This window comes from Sciurus carolinensis, chromosome 11 (genome assembly GCF_902686445.1).
Source record: "Sciurus carolinensis chromosome 11, mSciCar1.2, whole genome shotgun sequence".
NCBI classification, from domain to species: Eukaryota; Metazoa; Chordata; class Mammalia; order Rodentia; family Sciuridae; genus Sciurus; species Sciurus carolinensis.
This window is the reverse complement of record NC_062223.1, coordinates 31898296-31923337: the sequence shown is the minus strand read 5'-3', so window position 1 is coordinate 31923337 and position 25042 is coordinate 31898296. Positions and strand designations below refer to the sequence as shown.

The window sequence follows — 25042 nt, the reverse complement described above, 5'->3', positions numbered from 1 at the left end:
GCCTCAAACTTGTGATCTTCTTGCCTGTCTCCCGAGTTGCTGGGATTACAGGTGGGCGCTAATAAACCTGAATCTTGTGACTTTTTAAAAATTTACTTTTATTGTTAAAAAATGGGGGGCTGGGGAGATAGCTCAGTCAGTAGAGTGCTTGCCCTGTAAGCACAAGGCCCTGGGTTCGATCCCCAGCACCTAAAAAAAAAAAAAAAAAAAAAAAAAAAAAGGGCTACATCTTGTTTCTGTTTGTACATGAAGTAGAGGCATACCATTTGTGTAATACATTTACATAGGGTAATAGTTTTTGATTCATTCTGTTATTTTTTTCATCCCCTCCACCCCTCTTTTCCCTCTATACAGTCCCTCCTTCCTCCATTCTTGCCCCCCTCCCACCCCCCATTAAGTGTCATCATCTGCTTATCAGCAAGATCGTTTGTCCTTTGGTTGAGATTGGCTTATCTCACAGCATGATATTCTCCAATTTCATCCATTTGCCTGCAAATGCCATAATTTTATTATTCTTTATAGCTGAGTAATATTCCATTGTATATATATACCACATTTTCTTTATCCATTCATCAATTAATGGGCATCTAGGTTGGTTCCACAATCTGGCTATTGTGAATTGAGCAGCTATGAACATTGATGTGGCTGCATCACTGTAATATGCTGATTTTAAGTCCTTTGGGTATAGGCCAAGGAGTGGGATAGCTGGGTCAAATGGTGGTTCCATTCCAAGGTTTCCAGAGTGCTTTCCAGAGTGGCTGCACTAATTTGCAGCCCCACCAGCAATGTATGAGTGTACCTTTTCCCCCACATCCTCTCCAACACGTATTGTTGCTTGTATTCTTGATAATCACCATTCTAATTGGGGTGAGATGGAATCTTAGGGTAGTTTTGATTTGCATTTCTCTTATTACTAGAGATGTTGAACATTTTTTCATGTTTGTTGATTGCTTGTAGATCTTCTATGAAGTGTCTGTTCATTTCCTTAGCCCATTTGTTGACTGGATTATTTGTATTCTTGGTGTAGAGGTTTTTCAGTTCTTTATATATTCTGGAAATTAATGCTCTATCTGAAGTATGAGTGGCGAAGATATTCTCCCACTCTGTAGGCTCTCTCTTCACATTACTGATAGTTTCCTTTGCTGAAAGTTTTTTAGTTTGAATCTATCCCAGTTGTTGATTCTTGCTTTTATTTCTTGTGCTATGGGAGTCCTGTTAAGGAAGTCTGGTCCTAAGCCGACATGTTGAAGATCTGGACCTACTTTTTCTTCTATAAGATGAAGGGTCTCTGGTCTGATTCCAAGGTCCTTGATCCATTTTGAGTTGATTTTTATGTAGGGTGAGAGGGTTTAGTTTCATTCTGCTGCATATGGATCTCCAGTTTTCTCAGCACCATTTTTTGAAGAGGCTATCTTTTCTCCATTGCATATTTTTGGCACCTTCGTCTAATATGAGAAAATTGTATTTATTTGGGTTTGTGTCTGTGTCCTCTATTCTGTACCATTGCTCTACCTGTCTATTTTGGTGCCAATACCATGCCGTTTTGTTACTATTTCTTTGTAGTATAGTTGAAGTTCTGGTATTGCGATACCCCCTGCTTCATTCTTCCTCCTAAGGATTGCTTTAGCTATTCTGAGTTTCTTATTCTTCCAGATGAATTTCATGATTGCTCGCTCTATTTCTGTGAGGTACGTCATTGGGATTTTAATTGGAATTGCACTGAATCTGTATAGCACTTTTGGTAGTATGGCCATTTGACAATATTAATTCTGCCTATCCAAGAACATGGGAGATCTTTCCATCTTCTAAGATTTTCTTTAATTTCTTTCTTTAGTGTTCTGTAGTTCTCATTGTAGAGGTCTTTCACCTCTTTTGTTAGATCGATTCCCAAGTATTTTACTTTTTTTGAGGCTACTGTGAATGGGGTAGTTTTCCTAACTTCTCTTTCTGAGGATTCATCACTTATGTATAAAAAGACAATAGATTTATGAGCATTGATCTTATATCCTGCTACTTTACTGAATTCACCTATGAGTTCTAAAAGTTTTCTGGTGGAATTTCCTGGTTCCTCTAAGTATACAATCATATCATCAGCAAGTAGGGATAGTTTGAGTTCTTCTTTTCCTATTCTTATCCCTTTAATTTCCTTGGTCTGTCTAATTGCTCTGGCTAGAGTTTCGTGGACAATGTTGAATAGAAGTGGAGAAAGAGGGCATCCTGCCTTGTTCCAGTTTTTAGGGGGAATGCTTTCAGTTTTTCACTATTTAGAATGATATTGGCCATGGGTTTAGCATAGATGGCCTTTACAATGTTAAGGAATGTTCCCACTATCCCTATTTTTTCTAGTGTTTTGAGCATGAAGGGATGCTGTATTTTATTGAATGCTTTTTCTGCATCTATCAAAATAATCATGTGATTCTTGATTTTAAGTCTGTTGATATGGTGAATTACATTTATTGATTTCGGGATGTTGAACCAACCTTGCATCCCTGGGATAAAACCCACTTGATTGTGGTGTACTATCTTTTTAACATATTTTTGTATGCGTGAATCTTGTGATTTTTTAAACACATAGATTATTCAGAAATATATAGTTTAATTTCCAAATATTTATGGGTTTCCCAGGTTTTATTCTACTGTTGATTTCTAATTTAATTTTGTCAGAAAATATAGTATAATATTTTAGTCCTTTTAAATGTGTTAAGACTTGCTTTGTGGCTTAGGATATGTCTATCCTGGGAAATCTAACAGGTATTTTTGAAAAGAATGTGTATTTTTTTGTTGGTTACAATCTTCTTGCTCTCCATTTCCTCTTCTCCTTTTCTTTTTTTTCCTTTCAGTACTAGGGATTGAATCCAGGAACACTTAACCACTGAGCCACATTCCCAGCCCTTTTTTATATTTTATTTAGAGAGAGGGTCTTGCTAAGTTACTTACGGCCTTGCTAAGTTCCTGAGGCTGCTTTTGAACACATGAGTCTCCTGCCTCCCTTCAGAGCTGCTGGGATTACAGGCCTGAGTCACCGTGCCCAGTTTCCATCCCTTTTTCTTTTTTGAAACAGGATCTTTCTGACTTTGAGACCTTGCTAAGTTGCTGAGGCTGGCTTTGAACTCGAGATCCTCCTGTCTCAGACTCCCCAGCTGCTGGGACCACACACCTGCATCACCATGCCCAGCAGATATCCTTCATGTTTTTGCAAAAGACATGGATTCTATCCCTGGAAGCCTGCAACTTATGCAGGCAACCATATCCCAAGTGACATTCACATGCACATAACAACAAAGTACTCACTAAAGTATAAACAGGAGGTAGAGAAAAGAAGGGTAAGCTCCCCCCAAAGGTAATTCAGTGTCTGATTTTTCAGGGGTAATAATAAGAGAAGTAGCTATAAAATGTACTTAAAGCTATTAAGAAAAATGTAAAATGTACCATCATTTTAAAAAGCAATTTGAAATTTTAAAACTGAGTCATGACTATTGGGGCTCCCATTTACATTGGTCTGGAAAAGACAGTTTATTCATCACTAAACTAAGAATTTTTAAAATCACCTCAAGTATGGGAAATAAGTTTATTATAACTTTGTCATGATTAATCATTCACTTTTCAGTATAATGATAATACCTGAATCTAAATGGTAGACAACTGTGCCTTTTTCCTCTCCTACAATTTCCGGTACTTTTTCATTTCCTGTAGGTTGATAGAAATATTCTGGCTGAGGTGGAACCCACTCTGAAAAAAGGCATTTAAAAAAGCACAAAATAAGAAACATAAAAGGTACTATCAGAACTAATACAAAATAACAATTATTCAAATGACTAGTTTGGTCAAATCAAAACAAATTCTTACTCCAAGTTTCCAGCTTATCTATAAATTAATTATGTCTTGCTTCTATCCATAAAGAATATAAGGAGACTTTTAACAAAAAGTATATGCAATGAAATAATAAATTTTAAATACACGAGTTAAGACTGAAAGGTCAATACAATTGCTACAATAGCTCTTCAAAACAGCCCTGCACTTCCCTGGAGTTAAGAAAATGTAGTCAGCTATATCCTTTTTATTACTATAAAGAAACAACTCTATTATTTGTTTCAGAAGAAAGAAATCTTTTTCATTAGCACTGAATTAAAATGATTTCTGACACTGGGCATGGTGGTGCATGCCTGTAATCCCAGTGGCTCTGGAGACTGAGGCAGGAGGATTCAGAGTTCAAAGCAGCCTCTGCAAAAGTGAGGCACTAAGTAACTCAGTGAGACCCTGTCTCAAAATAAAATATAAAATAGTACTGGGGATGTGGCTCAGTGGTTGAGTGCCCTTGGGTTCAATCCCTGGCACCGGCACCCCCCAAAAAAAAAAAATTTCTCACATGGGACTTGGGCAACTTCTCAACACCACTTCAAGTATGATGGATACTGATGAAAGCCAGGGACATAAAAAAAAGAACTCAGTACAAGATGATGATACTAATTTCTTCTTCTTTTTTTTTTTTTGGTGTGTGTGTGTGTGTGTTACTGAGGATTGAACTGAGCTTCACAATGAGCATTGTCCCCAGAGCTTTTGAAAAATTTAAATTTTGAGATAGGGTCTTGCTAAGTTGCCCAGACTACCCTTAAACTTGCAATCTCCTTATCTCAGTCTCCAGTCACTGGGATTATGGGCATATACTACTGCACCTGGCAGATACTTTCTTCAAGGCTTTGGCAATTCAGTTTAACTATAACATACTTGGTAATAAACTTCCTTGGAAAAAAATTAGCGGGTTGGGTGGATACTGGGGATTGAACCTAGGAGTCCTTTACCGCTGAGCTATATCCCTAGTCCTTTTTATTTTGAGATGGGGTCTTGCTAAATTGCTGATGGTCTCATTAGGGTCACTGAAGCTGGCCTTCAACTTGTGATCCTCCTACCTTAGCCTCCTGAGTTGCTGAGATTATAGGCATGAGCCACGAAGTCTGGCTGCTAGAATTTTTTTTTTTTTTTTTTAAAGAATTGCTTCACTTGTAGTCCTAGCAGCTTGCGAGGCTGAGGCAGGAGGATCACAAGTTTAAAGCCAGCCTCAGGGGCTGGGGTTGTGCCTCTGTGGTAGAGCACTTGACTGGCATGTGTGAGGTACTAGGTTCAATTCTCAGCACCACATAAAAATAAATAAATAAAATAAATGTATTGTGTCCATCTACAACTAAAAAAACAAATAAAAATTTAAAAAGACAGCCTCAGTAACTTAGCAAGACCCTGTCTCAAAGTTTAAAAATTCTGGGGCTGGGGAGATAGCTCAGTCGGTAGAGTGCTTGCCTTGTAAGCACAAGGCCATGGGTTCGATCCCCAGCACCAAAAAAATAAATAAATAAATAAAAGTTTAAAAATTCTAAAAAGGGCTGGGAATGTAGTTCAGTGGTTAAATGCCCCTGGGTTTAATTCCCATACCCCACCCCACAATTGCTTTTTAAGATCTACAATTTTAGCCAGGCACAGTGGTGCATGCCTGTAATCCTAGGGTTTTTTGTTTTTTGGGTATTTTTTCCCTGTACATCTTGGATCAAGTTCTAAATACCCATATGAAGGCTGAGGATATAGTTTAGCAACAGAACACATGCCTACTACACATTAGGTTCTGAGTTTAATCCCCAGCACTGAAAAAAAAAAAAAAACCCTTGGAATTCTATCTTTGTTTGGTACCCACTCATTTTCACTCTTTTTATATAGGAAGAGCAAATTCCTATTGTCTGACCAGATCAAATTGGACTTGTATATAAAAACTACAGAGTACATGATGATCTTAGGTCTCAGTCACTATGCCAAATCAAAACCCCTCCTCCCCCATTTCCACACACCCCAAGTGCAGTGCTATCCCTAGCTGAGAATACTAAGTGGGCCCCTGCAAGTATTTGCAGCCTCTCATCTCGTCTCTCATGTTCAATGCCCCATAGTTCCTAAAACATGCCATATTCTTTGTGTTTCTTCCAAATGTTTTTCCCAGATCCTCTCCAGTTAGAAGGGTCACTTTTAAATCATCCTTCGGAGCTCAGCTTACATGTCAACTCCTTTTGGAAACTTGAAGTGATCTCTATGTTGAACAGACATCCCTAGAGGGACCTAGCTCCATATAATTGCTTGGTAAATGCTCAATGTCCCCACTAGTCTGTGAGTGCTGGGAACCTCCACCGTGCTCATCATTATAGCTTTACCACCAAGCATTTTGGTTAGCATATGGTGAATGCTAATATGCATTAATTGAATGAATATTATAAGGAGGCAGTGGGAAAATACAAAACAACCAATTATTTATCCAGAAGTTTAAAGCACAGACTTATTGTTTGGTAGATTAATATTCTAGTAGTTAGAAGTCTCCACTTTTTCACATAAGCCACTTCTGTAAATGCTTCATAAAACAGAGGCAAAAGATCATGGGCTAGGGGTATAGCTCAGTGGTAGAGCACTTGACTATCACGCATGAGACCCTGAGATCGATCCCCAGTACCACACACACAAGAAAAAATTGTGCTTAGGCTGAGGTTGTAGCTCAGTGGTAGAGAGCCTGCCTAGCATCTGTGAGGTACTGGGTTTAATTCTCAGCACCACATATAAATAAATAAAATAAAGGTCCATTGACAACTAAAAAAAAGTATAAAAAAGAAAAAAGATTGCGTTTGCTTCATTTTTATGGCCATTAATGTCATAAAAAGACTACATCATTCCCCCCAAAACTTGAATAAACTCAAACTCAAAATATAGTTAAAAACAGTAAGAAACTATTCTAGAATATATAGCTTTCATCAATTATACCAAGACTATAAAAACACAATTCAGTTGCCCAGAATTTCTAGGCAAGTAACATGATGCCTTCCTCGGAGAACTGCATCAACTGAACTGTTGCTGTTATTACTTCTGATGGGAAATGACTGTGGGGTCACTGAAAGGTTTTGACCAGATCATTAATTTGATTTTGGATGAAAGCCAGGAATCAGTATTCAGCTCTTCACAGGCAGTAGAGCAAGTGGGACTAGGGCTTGTTAAGAGGTGACAATGTTGCAGTCATTGAAGAAACTGATGAAGAGACAGATTCTGCACTTGACTTGGAGAACATTCAAGCAGCACCTCCAAATTATCACATTGAGAAAAACTACATACATTGGACATCTATAAATCTTGTACAAAAACTGATTAAATTTTGAAGAAGCTACTTGGAATTTTTAGGAATGTGTAATTGTGAATTTTGACTTCATATTAATTCATTGTACTATGAAAATTATTTTTACTTTTTTTTTTTTTTTTTTGGTACCAGGGATTGAACTCAGGGGCACTCAATCACTGAACCACATCCCCAGCCCTATTTGGTATTTTATTTAGAGGCAGGGTCTCACTCTGTTGCTCTACATTTTTATTGAAAAAATATTTTGCTAAATTATAAGTATAGTAGCTTGGTTTTATTTTTCCTTTAAATCTAAAAAAAAAATCTAATGATTTTGAAAACTTAGAAAAAATAAGTACTCTGATATTTTAATATTTATGGAAAACTAGTTGAAAAGAAAAATGTTTAGATCATATAAATTGTGCATGTTGGGCTGGGGATATAGCTCAGTTGGTAGCGTGCTTGCCTCGCAAACACAAGGCCTTGGGTTCAATCCCCAGCACCGCAAAAAAAAAAAATTGTGCATGTTGCCAGGTGTGGTGGTGCATGCTAGTAATCCCAGTCACCAATCAATGACTCAGGAGGTTGAGGCAGGAGGATCTCAAGTTCATAGCCAGTCTCAGCAACTTAGCAAGAAGGCCATAGGTAACTCTACGAGATCCTATTTCAAAATAAAAAATAAGGGCTGGAGTCAGGGCTCAGTGGTGGAGCACTTGCCTTGCATGTGTGAGGTGCTGGGTTCGATTTTCAGCACCACATAAAAATAAATAAATAAAATAAAAATAAAAAATAAAAAGAGGGCAGGAGATGTGGCTCAGTGGTCAAGTGCCCCTGGGTTCAATCCCCAGTACCAAAATAAATAAATAAATCGAGCATACAAATAAGATCTACATAATGCAAGCTAAAAAAAGAACAAAACAACAAAAAATCAAGCAAGCATATTAATCCTGAAACAAACAAACAAAAAATCATGTAAGCATTTATACATTTGGGCCTCTAGGAAGATATCTTCCCATTCCAAGAAAACCTCCAGTTTACACTTTGATGTAACTTTTCAATGGCGAATGTATATCAGTTTCCCAGAGCTTAATCATTTCAGGGTGAGTTACAGACGTTGACTCTGTCCTGTCGCATACTTCAGAATACAGAACTTTAAATTCTAAGGCCATGAAACAGGCAGAACAGCAAGAAGACTACACATAAGTCGTATTACCAATATGATGAATGCTTTCTTTGATGACCTCACATTCTATTGGCCATCTTGGAGCCTGAAGTGTTCCTTTGCTAGAGAAAAAGGCAAAGAGTTCTCGAGGTTCTCGAAGACGTGGGTTTACTTGGTTCAACTCATCAAAAAGAAGCTGTTTGCTCCTAAGAAGTGGCGAACTCAACATAAGCGAATCTGACAAAGGGAAGAGGAAATGCATGAACAACTTTCTTTTTCTCCTTGTGAACTTTATTGCTCATCTATACCAGCTAAGGAACTCTTAAGCACTGTATTAAAATATTAGCATAGATGTCTAGTCCTATGATACATTTATCCTTTAAGAAGGAGATTTAGTCCAGGATAATAGATTTGAAATTATTTTATATTAAAATTATGCATAATCCTTTAAATATTTAAATATAAAGCTTCAGAGTAAGTTAGAAAAAAATTTAAATTTTTAAGTCCAAGACATTTCGACAAAAAGATACTTAATATGTCGTACTATTTTTATTTTGTTCAGAAAAAATATATATAAAATTTATTAATTATAGTGAAACAAACTACAAATTAGATTCCAGGTCCATGATATATCCATCTGAAAGTTCAAAGGGACTTAGAAAATAAAGAGGATGGAAAGGGACAGAAGAGAAAAAGAGTTTGTAGGAAGAGGGGATGAGAAAAATGAGAGTAAAACAAGAGCTTTCAGAAAGGCAGGGGAGGAAATGAGACAAAGACAGACAAGGAAAGGAAAGTGGGAACCACAGTCTGAAGGCCTCTCAGTGCCCACCAGATGTGAATTCCAGGTCTGAGGCAATTCTGGCTCTGGTGGGGAGAGGAGGAGAAGACACATTCTCACCAAGAGTCTGAAATTCCTGGTCTGAAAGAACATGAAATACCTCTGCTTACAGCCTCTACCTGAATGTGTAGAGCTGACGATAAACAGGCCCTAGAAAAGAAGGCACGCTTGTCCTAGGGTCTTTGTCCTCTTTTCTGCCCACTATTCCTCATTCCTTCTCACCTCTCATCCCAATTTGGGCCTCAGCATTTCCTTCTTTCTTTCCATCTATCTATCCTTTTTTTGGTACTTGGGATTGATCCCAAGGGTGCTTAACCACTGAGCCACATTTCCAGCCTTTTTATATATTTTATTTAGAGGCAGGGTCTTGCTGAGTTGCTTACGGCCTTGCCGGTTGCTGAGGCTGGCTTTGAACTGGAGATCCTCCTGTCTTAGCCTCCCGAGCCACTGGGATTACAAGAGTAAGCCACCCCACCCTGCTACATTTCTATCTTTACACCATAATTTAGTGGGGGAGAAAAGGCAATGAACATTTGAAAAAGTGGGATAACTACTGGATTTCACTCATAATTACAGAAATGTAAATCAAAGTGACAGATACTTTATTTACTTAATGGGTAAAAAAAAACATTTACAGGACTTTCCACTCATCCTAGCAAAACAGGTACTCTCAGAACCTGCTGAAAAGAGGGTAAATTGGTGCAATCTTCTCAAAAGCAGTTGGTAGTAGCTAGTAAGATTTTTAATACTTTGTTGCTGCTGCTGCTATTGTTTTCAGTGCTGGTATTCAAACTTAGGGCTTCACACATGCCAGGCAAGAGCTCTGCCACTGAGCTTAAGCCCCTTGGACTCTATAATACTTTCTGATCTACCAAACCCTAAGAGAATTTACCTTAGAGGTTTGATTACAAAAACGTGTCAAAATACATATATAAAGATGCTCACTGTGGGCTGGGGTTGTGGCTCAGTGGTAGAGAGTTTGCCTAGCACGTGTGAGGCACTGGGTTCAATTCTCAGCACCATCTAAAAAAATAAAAAATAAAGGCACTGTGTCTATCTACAACTTAAAATTTTTTTTTAAATATTAAAAGATGCTCATTGCAGTAATGTTCAAATAACAAAAAAAGTAGAAACAACCAAGGCATCCATCAAAAGGGGAGTTAAAATAATTATGATACACTAATGAGAAGAAATACCATTAGTGCCTTTAAAAAATTTTTTTGTTGTTGTTGTGGTTTTGGGTGCTTATGTGAAAAGGATCTCTCTATATCTCTTCTCTTTGCATTATTATCTCTTTGCATTATTGAACAAGAAGACAAAGATCAAAGGAGATTATGTATGAGATCCCTGTATTGGCCAGGGATGTAGCTCTGTGGTAGATCACTTCCTAGCATGCACAAGGCCCTGGATCCCTAATACTGGGGCAGAAGGGACTGTCTGTATAAAATCAAAATGAAGTTGGAAACAGTGGAATATGCCTGTAATCCCAGTGACTGGGGAGTCTGAGGCAGGAGAATCCCATATTCAAGGCCCACCTCAGCAACTCAGTGAGACCATGTCTCGAAATACAAAATAAAAGGGCTGGGGATATGGTTCAGTGGTAAAGTGCCTTTGGGTTTGATCCCCAGTACCGCCCCCCTCCAAAAACAGAAAAAAAAAACAGTGAAAAAATATATAGGTACAGATATAGCCCTCCCCCACTTTTCCACTTAAAAGAACTATAAAAATAGTAACCATATTAAAGGTGGGAGAGGGAGGGCTTTTAGTTTTCATTTGTGTTTTTTCTTTTTTTCCTTATCTTTTTCTTTTTTGTGGCCTTGCAAATGCCAGGCCAGTGTTCTACCACTAAAACTACAACCCTAGTCTTGTTTTTTTTTTTTTTTTTTTTTTTTTTTTGTGTGTGTGTGTGTATGTGTGTGTGTTTCCTATCGTTTGAATTTTCTAAACTTACACATCTTTTAAAAAAACAGGGGTGGGAATGGAAAAAGAGTAGAATGAAACACACAACATTGCCCTGTATATACGTATGATTAAATGAATGGCGTGAATATACATTGTATACAACAATAGAAATGAAAAGCTATACCCCATTTGTGTACAATGAATCAAAATGTCTGTAAAAAAAATATTTTAATAAAAAAATTAAATTAAATTAAATTAAAAAAAACACCAAGCAGATTATAAACCATTATTATTTTCTTTGTACTTTTCTGGTTAAAAACAACAAAGAAACATAAGTGCTTTGCTATAAACAAAGAAAATATCTTTCTTTCTTCCATGACCAAAACAGAAAAAAAGTCAGATTACCAATTATACTAAAATTCATAATGTTGTGAATTTTGCATTTTTTTGTTTTTTATTTGTAAAGACTGGCAACTTTTTTTTTTTTTTTTTGACTAATGGAACTTTGTCAGCGTGCTGAAAGAGGGGGTCACTGCTGACTTCTGATTCATCTCACCCCAACTAGTCTCCCTTGCTCAATCCTTGCTTTTCTCCTCCCTGCCAGGAGCTCGTGGACACAGTGGAAGAGGCTTCCTGGCACTGTTGTGAAGAAACATAAACACATATCTGAAAATGGAACTGCTACATCAAGGGTTGAGAACTACTTTAATTTTCTCAGTTACTGCCAAATTGCCTTCCTAAAACATTTTGGTAGTGAAGATTTAACCCAGGGGCACTCAGCCACTAAGCTACATCCCCAGCACTTTTTATTTTGAGACAGGGTCTTGCTAAGTTGCTTAAGACCCCACTAAGTTGCTGAGGCTGGCTTTGAATTTACAATCCTCCTGTCTCAGCCTCCTGAGTCACTGGGACTGCAGGCATGCACCACCACACCTGGCTGAAAAGCAATCTTTAATTAGAAGTGAAGTAGAGTATCTTTTCATAAGCTTATTGACTTACACATTATTGTTCACTATAGCCCCCCTGCTGTGCAGAACACCAGAATTTATTCCTCTTACCTAACTGTACCATTGTACCTGGTGGCTGAGCTCTCCACATGCTCACTTAGTCATCTCTTATTTATTGATTTGCAAGATATGTTATAAGGTTTTCTTGTTTTTGTTTTTTTGGTACCAGAGATTAAACTCAGGGGTACTCAACCACTGAGCCATATCCCCAAACCCTTTTTTATTATTTATTTATTTATTTATTTCTGTGTGTGTGTGTGTGTGTGTGGTGCCGGGGATTGAACCCAGGGCCTTATGCTTGGGAGGCAAGCACTCTACCAATTGAACTACATCCCCAGCCCCTTATATTTTATTTAGAGATAAAAAAAATCCAGTGAGTTGTTACATGTTAAGGAAATTAACCTTTTAACATATCATTGCAAGTATTTTTTTCAGTCTGTACTTTTATTAGTAGTACTTTTTCCAAACATAAATTCACATTATTTTCTTCCATATTTTTTTAGCTGTAAAAGGACACAATACATTCATTATTTATTTATTTATTTCTATGTGGTGCTGAGGATCGAACCCAGTGCCTCACTCATGCTAGGCAAGTGCTCTACCACTAAGCTACAGCCTCAGCCCTTCTTCCATAATTTTTAATTGGTGTATTACACTTGAATATAATGTGGAATTTATTGTTACACATCAGTACGTGCACACAACGTGATGATGTAACTTAGTATGCCTACCCAACAAGGCCTCCCTTGTTCCAGATCCTTGTTCCCCTTCCTCTATTCTACTGATCTTCCTTTGCCTTTCATGTGATCATTCCCCATCTTCCTTTTCCTTTTTTCCCTCTAGCTTTCATATACAAAAGAAAACATACAACCCCTGACCTGAATTTGGCTTATTTCAGTTGATGTGGTGGTTTCAAGTTCCATCTATTTTCCTGCAAATGACATAATTTCATTTTTCTCTAAGGCTGAATAAAACTTCGTTGGGTATATATACCGTATTCCACCATATTTTCTTTATCCATTTATCTGTTGATGGACATATAGGCTCATTCCATAGATTGGCTATTGTGAATTGTGCTGCTGTAAACATGGGTATGCATGTATCACTACAGTATGATGACTTTAATTCTTTGGGTTATGTATCAAGCAGTGGTATAACTGGGTCATATGTGGTTCCATGGCTACTCTTTTTGAGGAACTTCCATATTGATTTCCATAGTGGTTGTGTTAATTTACAATCCCACCAACAGTATAAAAATATTCCTCTTTCTCCATATCCTCTCCAGCATTTATTATTGTTTATTTTCTTGACGACTGCCATTCTCTAACTGGTATAAGATGAAATCTCAGTATAGTTTTGATTTGCAAGAAGTTTACATTTTTGATGTAAAAATTATCAGCTAGACATGATGGCACACGCCTGTAATCCCAGCAGCTCAGGAAGCTAAGGCAGGAGGATTGCCAGTTCAAAGCCAGGCTTAGCAACTTAGCAAGGAGTTAAGCAACTTAGTGAGACTTGTCTCTAAATAAAATACAAAAAAGGGCTAGGGATGTGGCTCAGTGGTTAAGTGCCCTGAGTTCAATACCTGGTACAAAAAAAAAAAAAAAAAAAAAATTAACAGTATTATATTCTATGGCTTCTTCTGGGTACTGGGGATTGAACCCAAGGGATTGAACTCAGGGATGCTTTAACACTGGTCCACATCCCCAGTCCTTTTTATTTTATTTTGAGACAGGGTCTTGCTTACGATGCCCAGGTTGGACTCAAACTTGTGATCCTCCTGCCTCAGCCTCCTTAGTTTCTGGCTTTATAGGCATTTGGCACAATATATGGCCTTTTAAATCTGTATCATTCAAAAATTTTAAGTAAAAAAGGAACATATCTGCATATAAAAAAGAACACTACTGCCAGGTACAGTGGTACACATCTGTACTCCTAGTAGCTTAAGAGGCTGAAACAAGAGGATGGCAAGTTCAAAGCCAGTTTCAGCAATTTAGTGAGACCCTGTCTCAAAATAAAAAATAAAAAGGGTTGAGGATGCAGCTCCGTGGTTAAATGCCTCTGGGTTCAGTCCCTGGTCCAAAAACAAAACAAAACAAAACAAAACAAACAAAAATACACTGCTGTGTGAAAATGGATTGGGGGGGCGTGCAGCATAGAATAAGAGAAGAAACCAGGAAGCAATTTGGAGGCTGCTTCAATAGTGAGAAATGATGGCAGCTTGGACTGATATGTATGGTTGAAAGGGAGCTTGCAGAGAAAACAAATGGTCTGACATTTGGTTGGAGATGTGTGTGTGTTTATATATATCTATATATATAAACACACACACACACACACACACACACTTCTTTTTTTTAGTTGTAGATGGACACAATACCTTTATTTTATTAATTTATATTTATGTAGTGCTAAGGATCGAACCCAGGGCCTCACACATGCTGGGCAAGTGCTTTACCACTGAGCTACAACCCCAGCCCTGGTTGTATATATATTGAGAGAAAAATTCAACTGAATTCTGGCCATTAGATTTGAGATGAAAATACCCCTGTAAAAAATTGCTTTTATTTAAGCTACGTGGGATTGGTTTATTCTACTCTTATGCAAAAAGCCTTACAAGCACACTCACCAAAACCGTGTGAAAAATCAATATGTTCTCTTGATAAAAGAATCTTAATACATTTTCAACAATTTTAAGAAAATCCAGAATGTACAGCACTTTAATTTAAATCTATAATCCAAAGTAGACCTAGAGGACATTTTTGAGTGAGGTCAAAGGGCCAAGGCCACTCCCTTGGCCTCTCCCCACATGAGGCCACATTTTCCTAAATTTCTGGAGGAATGGTTAAGGCAGAAACATTCTGGGAATCTCACACTCACACACACTCACACACACACACATACACACACACACACACACACACAGATTACTACTCACATAGAAGTTTCTCCTTTTGCAGGGTATCTGGTATCAAAACATTTCTTTCTCCAAAAGAGACATTCAGTAGATACCGAGAATTATTCTTCTGAACATGCTGATGTGTAGCTGAATTTGGTGAACTGCCTCTCTGAGCTAAGAATAAATGGTTTAATTAAAGTTGTTGGCAGGCTGGCTTATCCCCTCTAATATCATGGTCAATACCAAAACACAACTACCCAAATCACCACTACTTTTATCGCTGCCTATCTCCTTGGGCCTTTACAGTGAAATTATTCCATTTTTAAAAGAGTTTTCACATTCTAGTTTATGTAAATTAAGCATAATTATCCCCATTTTACCACAGAGGGAATGAGAGTAAGGAGACTTGAGAAGCAGTATGGTAGAGTGGAATGAGAAAGGACTTGGGAGAAAGATCCAGTGACTGCAAAAGATGCCAACAGACCCAAACCCAAGTAAAGGCAGGTTAATAAAGTGGAAGTGAAGTACTGATGCCAGAAGACATTTTGTCCTGAGGGCATGTGCTGAATCTGGTAAACTTGAAATTCGGTTTAACAAATAGGTAATCACTTAAAAAATAAAACATTCAAGCCAGGCATGGTAGCGTACACCTGTAATCCCAGTGACTTGGAAGGCTGAGGCAGGAGGATTGCAAGTTCAAGGGCAACTTAGTGAAAGCCTGTCTCAAAAAATTTAAAAAGGGGTGGGGATGTGGCTCGGAGGTAGTGCCCTGGGTTCAATTCCCAGTAGCAAAAAAAAAAAAGAAAGAAAGAAAGAAAAAAGAAAAAGAAGAAAAGAAAAAGAACAGTCAAGACTCTTCTGAAGTGCAAGTAAGTACAGGGGGCAAGGTGGGAGGGCATGCCTTCCAGATATCAATAGTTATTTTTAAAAAATATTTTTTAGTTGTCAATGGATCTTTATTTTTATTTATTTATTTATTTATTTATTTATACGCGGTGCTGAAGATTGAAACCAGGACCTCACCCATACCAGGCAAGTGCTCTACCAATGAGCCACAACTCCAGTCGCTCAAGAGTATTTTAACCTCATATAGTAATTAAGGGTATATTGGCGCAAGGGCAGACAAACACACAAATGAATAGAATAGACCTTTGTGTAAAGCAAGTCTCTCACTTGATAGAGGTAACACTGAGCAGATCAATGGGGGAAGGACTTTTCACCAGTGGACTGGAAAAATTACTTATTAGTCTATCCAAGCACAACTCTCCCAGTTAATGAAAGGATTCAACTCCTGAACCCAGGAAAGATGATGTTGGTATTACCTTTAAAGTAGCCATAGTACTGGAGATGACGGTACATGAAGTCCTCATAGGGATCAGGAATAATCTGTGAAAAGAAAAGCCATCTCAGTCAGGAACGTACTTTAAAATGATACTGAATTCCTAAGGTAAAGCGCAGAAGCCTTGTTGCACAGGGCAGTGTACTTGAGGGCCTTTGTAAACAAACCAAGTGAAATCCATGCGACTTATTTTATCTTGAAGATCAAGATCTCCAGCTGGACAAAGGTGCCACCAGAACGTACCTTCTGACCTAGGGTTGGATTTCTGTGGAGTGTTGCGGGGAGGGGTTGGTGCGGGGTGTGTACCGACCTCTTGCTTTCGCTCTGTTTCCAATGCCGGGAACATGTTACTTCTGCATGGTATGCTGAAAGCCAGTCAGTGACATCGCATGCTGCCGCAACCTCTGCCTAATTTCCAAAAGGGCGGCGGATTACACAGGAGAAGCTAAAAACCAGAAGAGGAAAAGTCAAAGAACTGTGTTTCCTGCTCCTTCCCGTCGCCAGCTCCCGCCGGGACTTCAGGAACCCCTATCGATCCAGCCTCTCAACCAAGTGCCGGCCGAGGTTCCCACACCGAGGCCGGCGGCGCACCTGAGCAGTCAGGGGCGGCAGCCTGTCTTCCCGCCTCCTCTTCCGGAGGCACCGCGACCCTGGCTGGCCCCATGCTTCGCCCTCCCTGAGAAGGGAGATGACCACTACCAGGACACCACAGGCAAGTGAAAGAAACGCGGGAGTCTCAGCGGTTGAAAAAGTCAGGTCAGGGGTCGAGAGTGGCTCCTGAGAACGGACAGGAGTTCAGAGCCACCCGGTCGAGGACGCGTGGACGGGCCTCCTGAAGGGCCGAGGAGGGGAGCAGGACAAAGGGCGCGGCAGGAGCCCGGGGGAGGCGGAAGCCCACCGCTCGCAGGACAGAAGCTCCGCGGTCCACCCAGCCCGGCTCACCTGCCACCGCTTTCTGCGCGGGCGCGAGTAGCCTAGCAACCGCCACTGGCGACCGGAAGGACTGAGCGCCGGCGTTCCCGGAAGCGAGGCCCCGCCCGAAAGCGCCCTGGGGAGCCCGGGGAAGGTGGGCCGCCGGCAGGGCAGACACCAGAGGTCATTCATTCTCCCTCTTTCCTATTTTACAGCTTGTAAGGAAAGTGGTATCGATCCGCCTCGCTCACCCCGATACCTAGGAAGCAATGGTTAAGACGCTTTACGTAAGGCAGGAACAACGGCGCATGCGCATTCTCTTTTGGGGCTTGAACCCAGGGGCCGTGTGCCTGGGCCTTGTGTTGTAGCTCTACCGACTGCACTGCATCCCCAGGCCGCATGCGCATCCTTATATAACCGCCTGGTAGCATGTTTAGCCCTCTGCTGGATTTGTGGTAATTCTGTATACAAGCCAAACAGGACTTGGTTCTCAGTGGATTGCACACCCATCGCATAAAGGCACGTCAGATCTCTCTATAGCTCAGCCTTTGGTCTTCAGCATGCACAAATCAACAGCCAACCTGTCTGGGATGAAGTGGTTGCATTACACTTAGCCTAGTTGGCAGGATTTGCAGTGGCCGGACATGGAACCCGCCGCACTTAGGGAGGAAGGGATGGAGGAATGGCCAGCCATGAGCATGTAGAGCATGTGGTATTCTGTTGCTGAGCTTCCTTGTGGTAGAGAGTTTCTCAGAACAAAGAAAAGGTAACATGGAGCTTCTAAGTAGTAGCTAGCAATGAGCGGTGAAATGCTGGCAAGGTCACAAATGTTCTTTAAATTACTTTAGGGCCTTCTTTAAATAACTTTCAAAGTCAATGAGAAAACAAAGGGTGGTAATTAACTTGTAGAAAATGGAAGCAAGGGAGCTAGTTGAAAATCACATCAAGAGAAAAAGTGTTGGGGCAAGGGTTGTGGCTCAGTGGTGGTGCTTGCCTAGCATGTGTGAGGCACTGGGTTTGATTCTTAGCACTGCATATAAATAAATGAATAAAATAAAGGTCCATTAACATCTAAGCTATTTTCTTTAAAAGAGACAAGGATTAATGGGACTAACACTTGGCAGGGCCCATTGATGTGGATATAAAGCTAGGAATTATAGCTATAAGTTCCTTAGATTGTCTGGGAAAGAAGAGTCCTTTAGAAGTACAGGCGCATTAAAGTAACCTCTGACCAGCTCTTAACCCAAGCGCCCACATTAACATGGGATTGACTTGTAGATGCAGACCCCCCAAAAAAGGATGGCCACCATGACAGTTCCAGAGAGGACCTACTAAGGTCAAAAACTCCACCCCCAACATGAAGAAGGAATTAAACACCTGACTGTTGAAGAGTAAAGAAGGTGGTCCCCAGTTCTCCTGGGAAACATCAGACAGTAATAAATTTGGAGAGAGCATTGTCTCCTTTATGGGTCTGTTTGGAGATGGTCCACTCTCTCAAGAGTGTTTTTAGCTTAAGCCTTACTTTGCTTTTACTTTACCTTTACCTATAATAAAGTTCTCTTGCATGACTTTTGGTGTCTGAATTTAAATTTTCTTTCATTGTAACACAAGAACAAAAGAACCAAGGTTTGGAGTTTCAGCTCCCTGTTATCCTGTGATAGAGCTATCAGATTCAATATGAGCCTTCCACAACTTGGTTGAAACATTGTTTCTACTATGTAGTATGGAAATAGAAAGGTCAACCAGGAATGTGTATTACCTAATATGGACAAAGAACTAGTACTTAAAAGAAAACTAACAAAAGTAAGGCTATGCCCCACTGGGCATCTGCTGAGCCAGTGCTGACACAGCACTGCTTCCTGCAGATAGACCTGGTGTCTTGTGTCTCTGAGTATCCTACAACATTCTGGCTACCTGGGCCCCTCCACAGGAATGGGCAGAGGTTGATGGTACCTGTGGGAGACTGGAAAGGTCTTATGTCAGGTGGGAGAGAGCCTGGAAAAGTGTAGTATGCATGCGGCCGCTGGGGCCATTGGATGGTTGCTTCTTACAGCTCTATGGGAGGTTACCAAGGAGATGCAAGAATTACAAAATGAAAAAGAAACCCTGGAAGTTAGAATACGATCATTAGAAGAGAACCTCCATACCTTGGAGAAATAACCCTCAGCCTCCCCATAGTCTTGTGGAGTCGGAGGAGGAAGAAGAGGGGGGTCATCTGCAAACCCAACCAATTATAATGCAGAAAATAAAACAACAGCAGCATGTGGCTCCAGGTGAACAGTGAGAAGGGCCAGCCCAGGTAACCGAGTTCACCATGTACTGACCATTTACTGAAGCAGAGCTGGTATTTAGATAGAGGTCAGGAGAATCCCTGGCCATTGTTTATCAATGCCTCTAGAATTTAGGAGTGGATGGCATTATGTTTAGTGCCCTGGAAATGGAGAAATTAGAATCCATAACTATTCATCCCTCCTTGTGGCAGAGGTTGCATAACAGTCAATGCCACAGGGGTGAACAAGGAAATCACTCTATTAGATTGGGTAATAACTGCTATCTGCACTGTTGTTGTAACACAAGAACAACACATGAACAAATGTGGGGGATGTCCCTGAGACCATGAGTAAATGGCAATCATATGCATACCTGGTCCAGGTACTGTGAGAGTTGGGGATGAGACTGGCCATGTTTAACCTGAATACTCATGGGCCAGATGATGAACAGTTTATAACTGGTGCAAGGGACCTAATATTACAAAAGTCCCTTTAACATCTTTTGGGACCCTCATGGCCATCTTAGTTCCTTATGTGGGTCACCTATTAATGAGGTAACCACTATGGTGGTCACCTTGGGGAAGGTGGAGGACAAAAATGGGTCCAAACCACTAAGACTGCCCCAACAGTACCTCTTATGATGAGAAAGAGACCCATTAAGGTAACAAGAGCCCATTTAAAAAAAAAAAAAAGTAACAAGAATCCAAATGTGGATAGAATGTTGGGGAGCAGGGGTCAATAGAGACAAAATAGATGGCAAACCAAACACTTATTTGCTGGATTTATGGAAATAGTTGAATAGGGACCAGCAGTTTCTCCATGTACAGAAGCAAAATCAAAGGTAGACATTAAAAGTTCACATGGAGAGGCATGTCCCCTACATCTAGAGGATTATCTCGTTTCCCAAGGTATTTTGGACTGTACCTTCTTCAAGTTTGAATAGGGAAGATGGTAACATACCCATTGGCCCCATCTAGAACTGGCTATTCACTGGTTCCTCACTAATGTACAACAGGTATTAGCTCTGGTAGATACTGGGGTCAAATGTACTCTGCTGTACAGTAACCTGGATAAGTTCCAGGGGTTGATTTTTTTTATAGAATAGATGCAAAGAGCAAGCCATGGAACTCTCTTTGGTCATTGATTGTTTGCCCCACATGAACATCCAGTCTATATATCTCCAATCCATGAGTACATTTTAGGTATGGACATCCTCTGAGGCTTATGGTTGCAGATAATGGCAGGAGAGTTTCACCTGTGTATCTGTACCATAAAGACAATGGTGCTGCCGCCGCCACAATGCATCACCAATTTCAAACAACATAAACTGCCTGGAGGTCATGAAGAGATAACCACATATGATGAAGAGCTGGAAAGGGTGGACATAATGTAACTTGTCCATCAACCCTTCAGCTCCCTAGCATGACCAGTGAAGAAAACAGATGGATCCTAAAAAATGACTATAGTCTATCATTAGTTCAATATAATGATTCCCCCAGCACATGCTGCTGTCTCTTTGGTAGCTGACTTGATAAATGGATTGACTAATGACTTAGCAACATATCATTTTGTAGCTGATTTAGTTAATGCCTTCTTTTCCATAGATTTTGCTGCTGATAGCCAAGACCAGTTTGCTTTCCTCTGGGATGAGCAACAGTGAGTATTTACCATGCTGCCTCAGGATTATTTGCATAACCCAGCTCTATCATAGTGTAGTAGCCTCTGACTTGGCCCAGCAGCCAAAATCATCCACTGTATGTCAATTTCACTATGTTGATATTTTGTTAATCATTGATTCTCTTGCAGATTTAGAGATACTGTACTGAAATTGCTAGCACTAGTTCCTACCTAAAATCCAGATGTCCCACCCATGTCTCCTTCCAAAGATGTTATATTAAGAAGTACTTTTGAATTGTCCTCTGGTCAATTATGAATTCCTCTTTACTAATACAAATTGAATCTGAGAAGCGCATGGAAGCACTTCTGAAGGTGAGGTATTGCCAGCCAGGTCAGCCACGGCTGCCTGCAACAATATTGTCCATGGACTCAAAATTGGCCTGTATTTTGTGGGAGGGACAGAGTTGCCTTTGTTAATTACCTGTAACTGCCTTGCCTTTTCGCCCTTAGGTGTGTATGGGCCAATATGCTGACTGACTGGGCATACACATGTGCTACTGTTGCCAGTCTGCATGCTGGGTATGCACTGAAATGCTGCTAAATGTTGTATGTGACCTGTCATGACAAATTAATCCAGCATCAACCTCTAACTATACTTGGTTGCAAACAGGGAACATGACTGACCCTCAGTGGAATCATACAAAGAGTCATATTTAAAAAAATTTTTTTTGGTTTTAGATGGACACAATACCTTTATTTATTTATGTGGTGCAGAGGATCATACCCAGTGCCTCACACATGCTAGGCAAGCGCTCTAACACTGAGCTACAACTGCAGCCCCAAGAACCATATTTTTGAAGGTGTACAACAGTGGGTCAATCTCTCACAATCCTTCATTCAATATTGGATGACTGGATGGCTCTCTACTGAAGCTGTAGAAAACCAGGGGCAAAGGTATCTGTGGGGTGGACTCTGGAAGTCTTACGCACTATAATAGTTAGTGGTTCTAACACAAAATGATAGTTGTGCCTAATTTGTCCCAGGATATTTATGGGTATATGGGATGGTCATATTTACCTACCAAATGGACTGGCCAATGCACTTGGGGAAGCCATCCCTCCCAGCAAAAGTTCAAGACCTTATTTGGCTATTCAGTTGGGACACTTTCACGAAATGGCATCATATACTCCATGGTGGAGTAGCCTTGTTTTCACCATACAGGGCCACCATTGTTAATGAGATATTACAGTACTGGCACTGCATACAGCCAGAGCCCTCAATGCTATCCTTGAGTCCCTTCCCTCTTAAGTGTACAAAATGAGGAAAGTAGTGTCGTAAAATCAGATGGCCCTTGAAAGTTTCCCAAGGTGGAGTATGTCCCCTTGTAGGCAGTGAATGCTGGCTATATATACAAGATGAGTGTCGTAATGTAGGCCAGGCACGGCAAACCCTAGCCCTTGAAACTCAGCAAATTGAACATTTAACAGTGGATCTCCTTCAAGAATGGTGGGCTACCATGGCAGCCCCATGGAGATGGGTTTTATCTTTCAGGAAACAAATTATTAGTAACTTGCTGTTGTGGGTTATGGGAGCAGGGCTCTGCCTTCCTCACCAAGGGATCTTCACAGAAGATACCTGTTGTATAGACTATATGGCAGGGGACTCCCTCACCTGGATATCTAAGAAGCAGTGAATAAGATGCCTTATGAAAGTCAGGAAGAGTGCTTGTACACTCTTATATAACTGCATATCATGTGTAGCCCTCTGCTGGCTTTGTTGCAATTCTGTACATACACTGAATAGAACTTTCTGCTGTACAGATTGCTCACCCACAGAATAAAGGCTTGTCAGCTCTCCCTAAGGATCCACACAGCTTCTTCAGGACGCCTGGGATTGAACAGTTGCACTACACAGTCCCAATCTGGGAATGGAAATTAGATTCACAAGTACAGTACCAGAAGTCTTCAATATATTTCCATGCTTTGCTGGCAGTTTTAGGTAACTTATTCACTGCTCTAGGGGGCAGACGGAGGCCTACGTCCCGTCTTTTCATTTTATATTCTTCCCACCCTCTAGGCAGAATGGAAAAATTATATTCTATGTTGAAAAACTAAGAAAGTTAGCAAACCCAAACCACACCCAACTAGCAAACTTCACATTTTAAATGCTGCAATGTGTAGGATGTGAGGGAGCCACTGATGATCTGTAATTCCTCCAAGTTTGAAAAACTGTTAAGCAGTTAAGACAAAAGCTTTGACAGCTAGTTGATAGCCTTTATTTGCAGAAATTTACTCTATGCAAATAAAACAAGTTTATGTACAAAATTTGCACCCCAACATTAGCATAATGGTAAATTAATCCAGCACACTATCACACAACTGGGTAAAATCTTTAGTTATATGCATAGCAATACACTGGAATAAACTTCAAGCTATTGTTCTTTGGTTAACTTTATAGGAATATAACCATATGTATTTATTATATACTTTTGTAATCAGCTATGTATTACTTAATGTAAAAAAGCTATAAAGCACCTTTTTCATTTTTGGTCAAAATTTCAACCACATTACATTATTTCCAGGACTTAAAACTGAGGTCTCACAGCACCATTTGGTGCTAGAGGCCTTTTTCTAACCCTGTCCCCCATCATCTCAAGATCTTGCTGCTCTTTTTCCTGAAAGTTGTTCAATGTTTTTACATGCCTCGCACCATATTTTACTGGGAAAAAATAATTAAGAACTGATGTAAAATTAAGCTCTGATTACATAATCATGGAATGACAGGTTTAGAAGAGCAAAGGGATAACCAATCACAAGTATAAAAAGAGCTTTATTAGTGCATATATACAAATTTACAAGGTCAGAAACTGGAGAAATACAAACAGCTTTAAAACACAATTTGCCTTTTCTTCAGTTTAAAGTGACTTTACCTGATTGTGACACAATAGAAAATACAGAACAGTAAACTGCTTTTTAAATACTGGAATTTTATGGAGAATACATTCACACATAGAAGGGAGGTGGATTTTGAAACACAGTAAGACCATGGAGACACATTAACACAAAGTGGCTTTGTGAAACTTACTGCCACGTACTTTGGGGGAAATTTCTGAAAAATCAAGGATATGAACACCTGCTGCTACTGTATTAAAATTTAAATATGCCACCTAGCATGTAAAATGACTATCAATTCTAGGATTTGTGAGAAAGGGCTACTCTATCAAGAGTGTGGCCACCAGCACAAGGTATAACACTCAACAGATCTCAACAATTCAGGGGTGGCAGCCTGAGGAAGAGGTCAGAAAGAGCTCCTGATGATCGCAGTCAAACAAGGTAGAATACAGAGCTGCCTTCTTAATTGCACTTGTTCTGGAGTAGAAATCAGAGAATGTGCCACACTAGGAATGAAAGGAGCCTCTATTAGGCAGGGAAATCCTTCACTTTTTTTGTCAACGAGCCCTCTACAGGAGCCATACTCGTGAGCCACATGGTCTTTTAAGATTGACCAACTGATGCCTAACATGCTAAATCTGCCAATGTGAGAATAAAGGTAGTCAGGTCAAAGCAATTCCAACTGCCTCACCGGTGCTTCAGCAAAACAGAAAAATTACATTTCACAAATGGACAACTTTGAACATGTATGCTCTTGCCCAGGAAATGCATATGCTCACCCCCATTACATTTATAGTTTATTTGACAACGGTAAAACTGGCTAAGACTCTGAACTGAACACAAAACAATTAAAAAACTTTTTCGACTATGTGTTTGGAGTCATTTTCCTTCTCTTCAGTCTTGCTCGCCAATCCTCAGGAAGGGCTTCAAAATTAGCATTTCTCTCTGCCATGCCACTGTGAAAACAACACACACATTACTTGACTTGAAATGAAAAGAACAAAACTGTTATTTCCTAGCAAACAAAAACCTCTAACTTAAAATGAAAACCTGAACATCATGAAATGTTTTAAGTT

At 39.9% G+C, this 25042-nt stretch overlaps 2 protein-coding genes across 9 annotated transcripts in view; both read right to left on the bottom strand.

Moving 5' to 3' along the window:
• The window catches only part of Agbl2 (AGBL carboxypeptidase 2), a 61708-nt gene extending 44237 nt beyond the window's left edge, over positions 1–17471 (bottom strand). For 2 of the 7 annotated variants that reach the window (XM_047517208.1, XM_047517207.1), the window contains exons 1-6: positions 17219–17471; positions 16587–16721; positions 16260–16323; positions 14977–15111; positions 8343–8528; positions 3622–3729 (exon numbers count right to left, since the gene is read on the bottom strand). In XM_047517208.1, the coding sequence (XP_047373164.1) occupies positions 3622–3729; positions 8343–8528; positions 14977–15111; positions 16260–16323; positions 16587–16622 (529 nt within the window). In that variant the 5' untranslated portion in view covers positions 16623–16721; positions 17219–17471. The other 5 variants (XM_047517204.1, XM_047517205.1, XM_047517209.1 and 2 more) reach the window with 5 other exon arrangements.
• Positions 17472–23886: 6415 nt separating this feature from the next.
• The window catches only part of Fnbp4 (formin binding protein 4), a 36697-nt gene continuing 35541 nt past the window's right edge, over positions 23887–25042 (bottom strand). For both annotated transcript variants that reach the window (XM_047516856.1, XM_047516855.1), the window contains exon 17: positions 23887–24922. In XM_047516856.1, the coding sequence (XP_047372812.1) occupies positions 24832–24922 (91 nt within the window). In that variant the 3' untranslated portion in view covers positions 23887–24831. The remainder of the gene's footprint in view (positions 24923–25042) is intronic.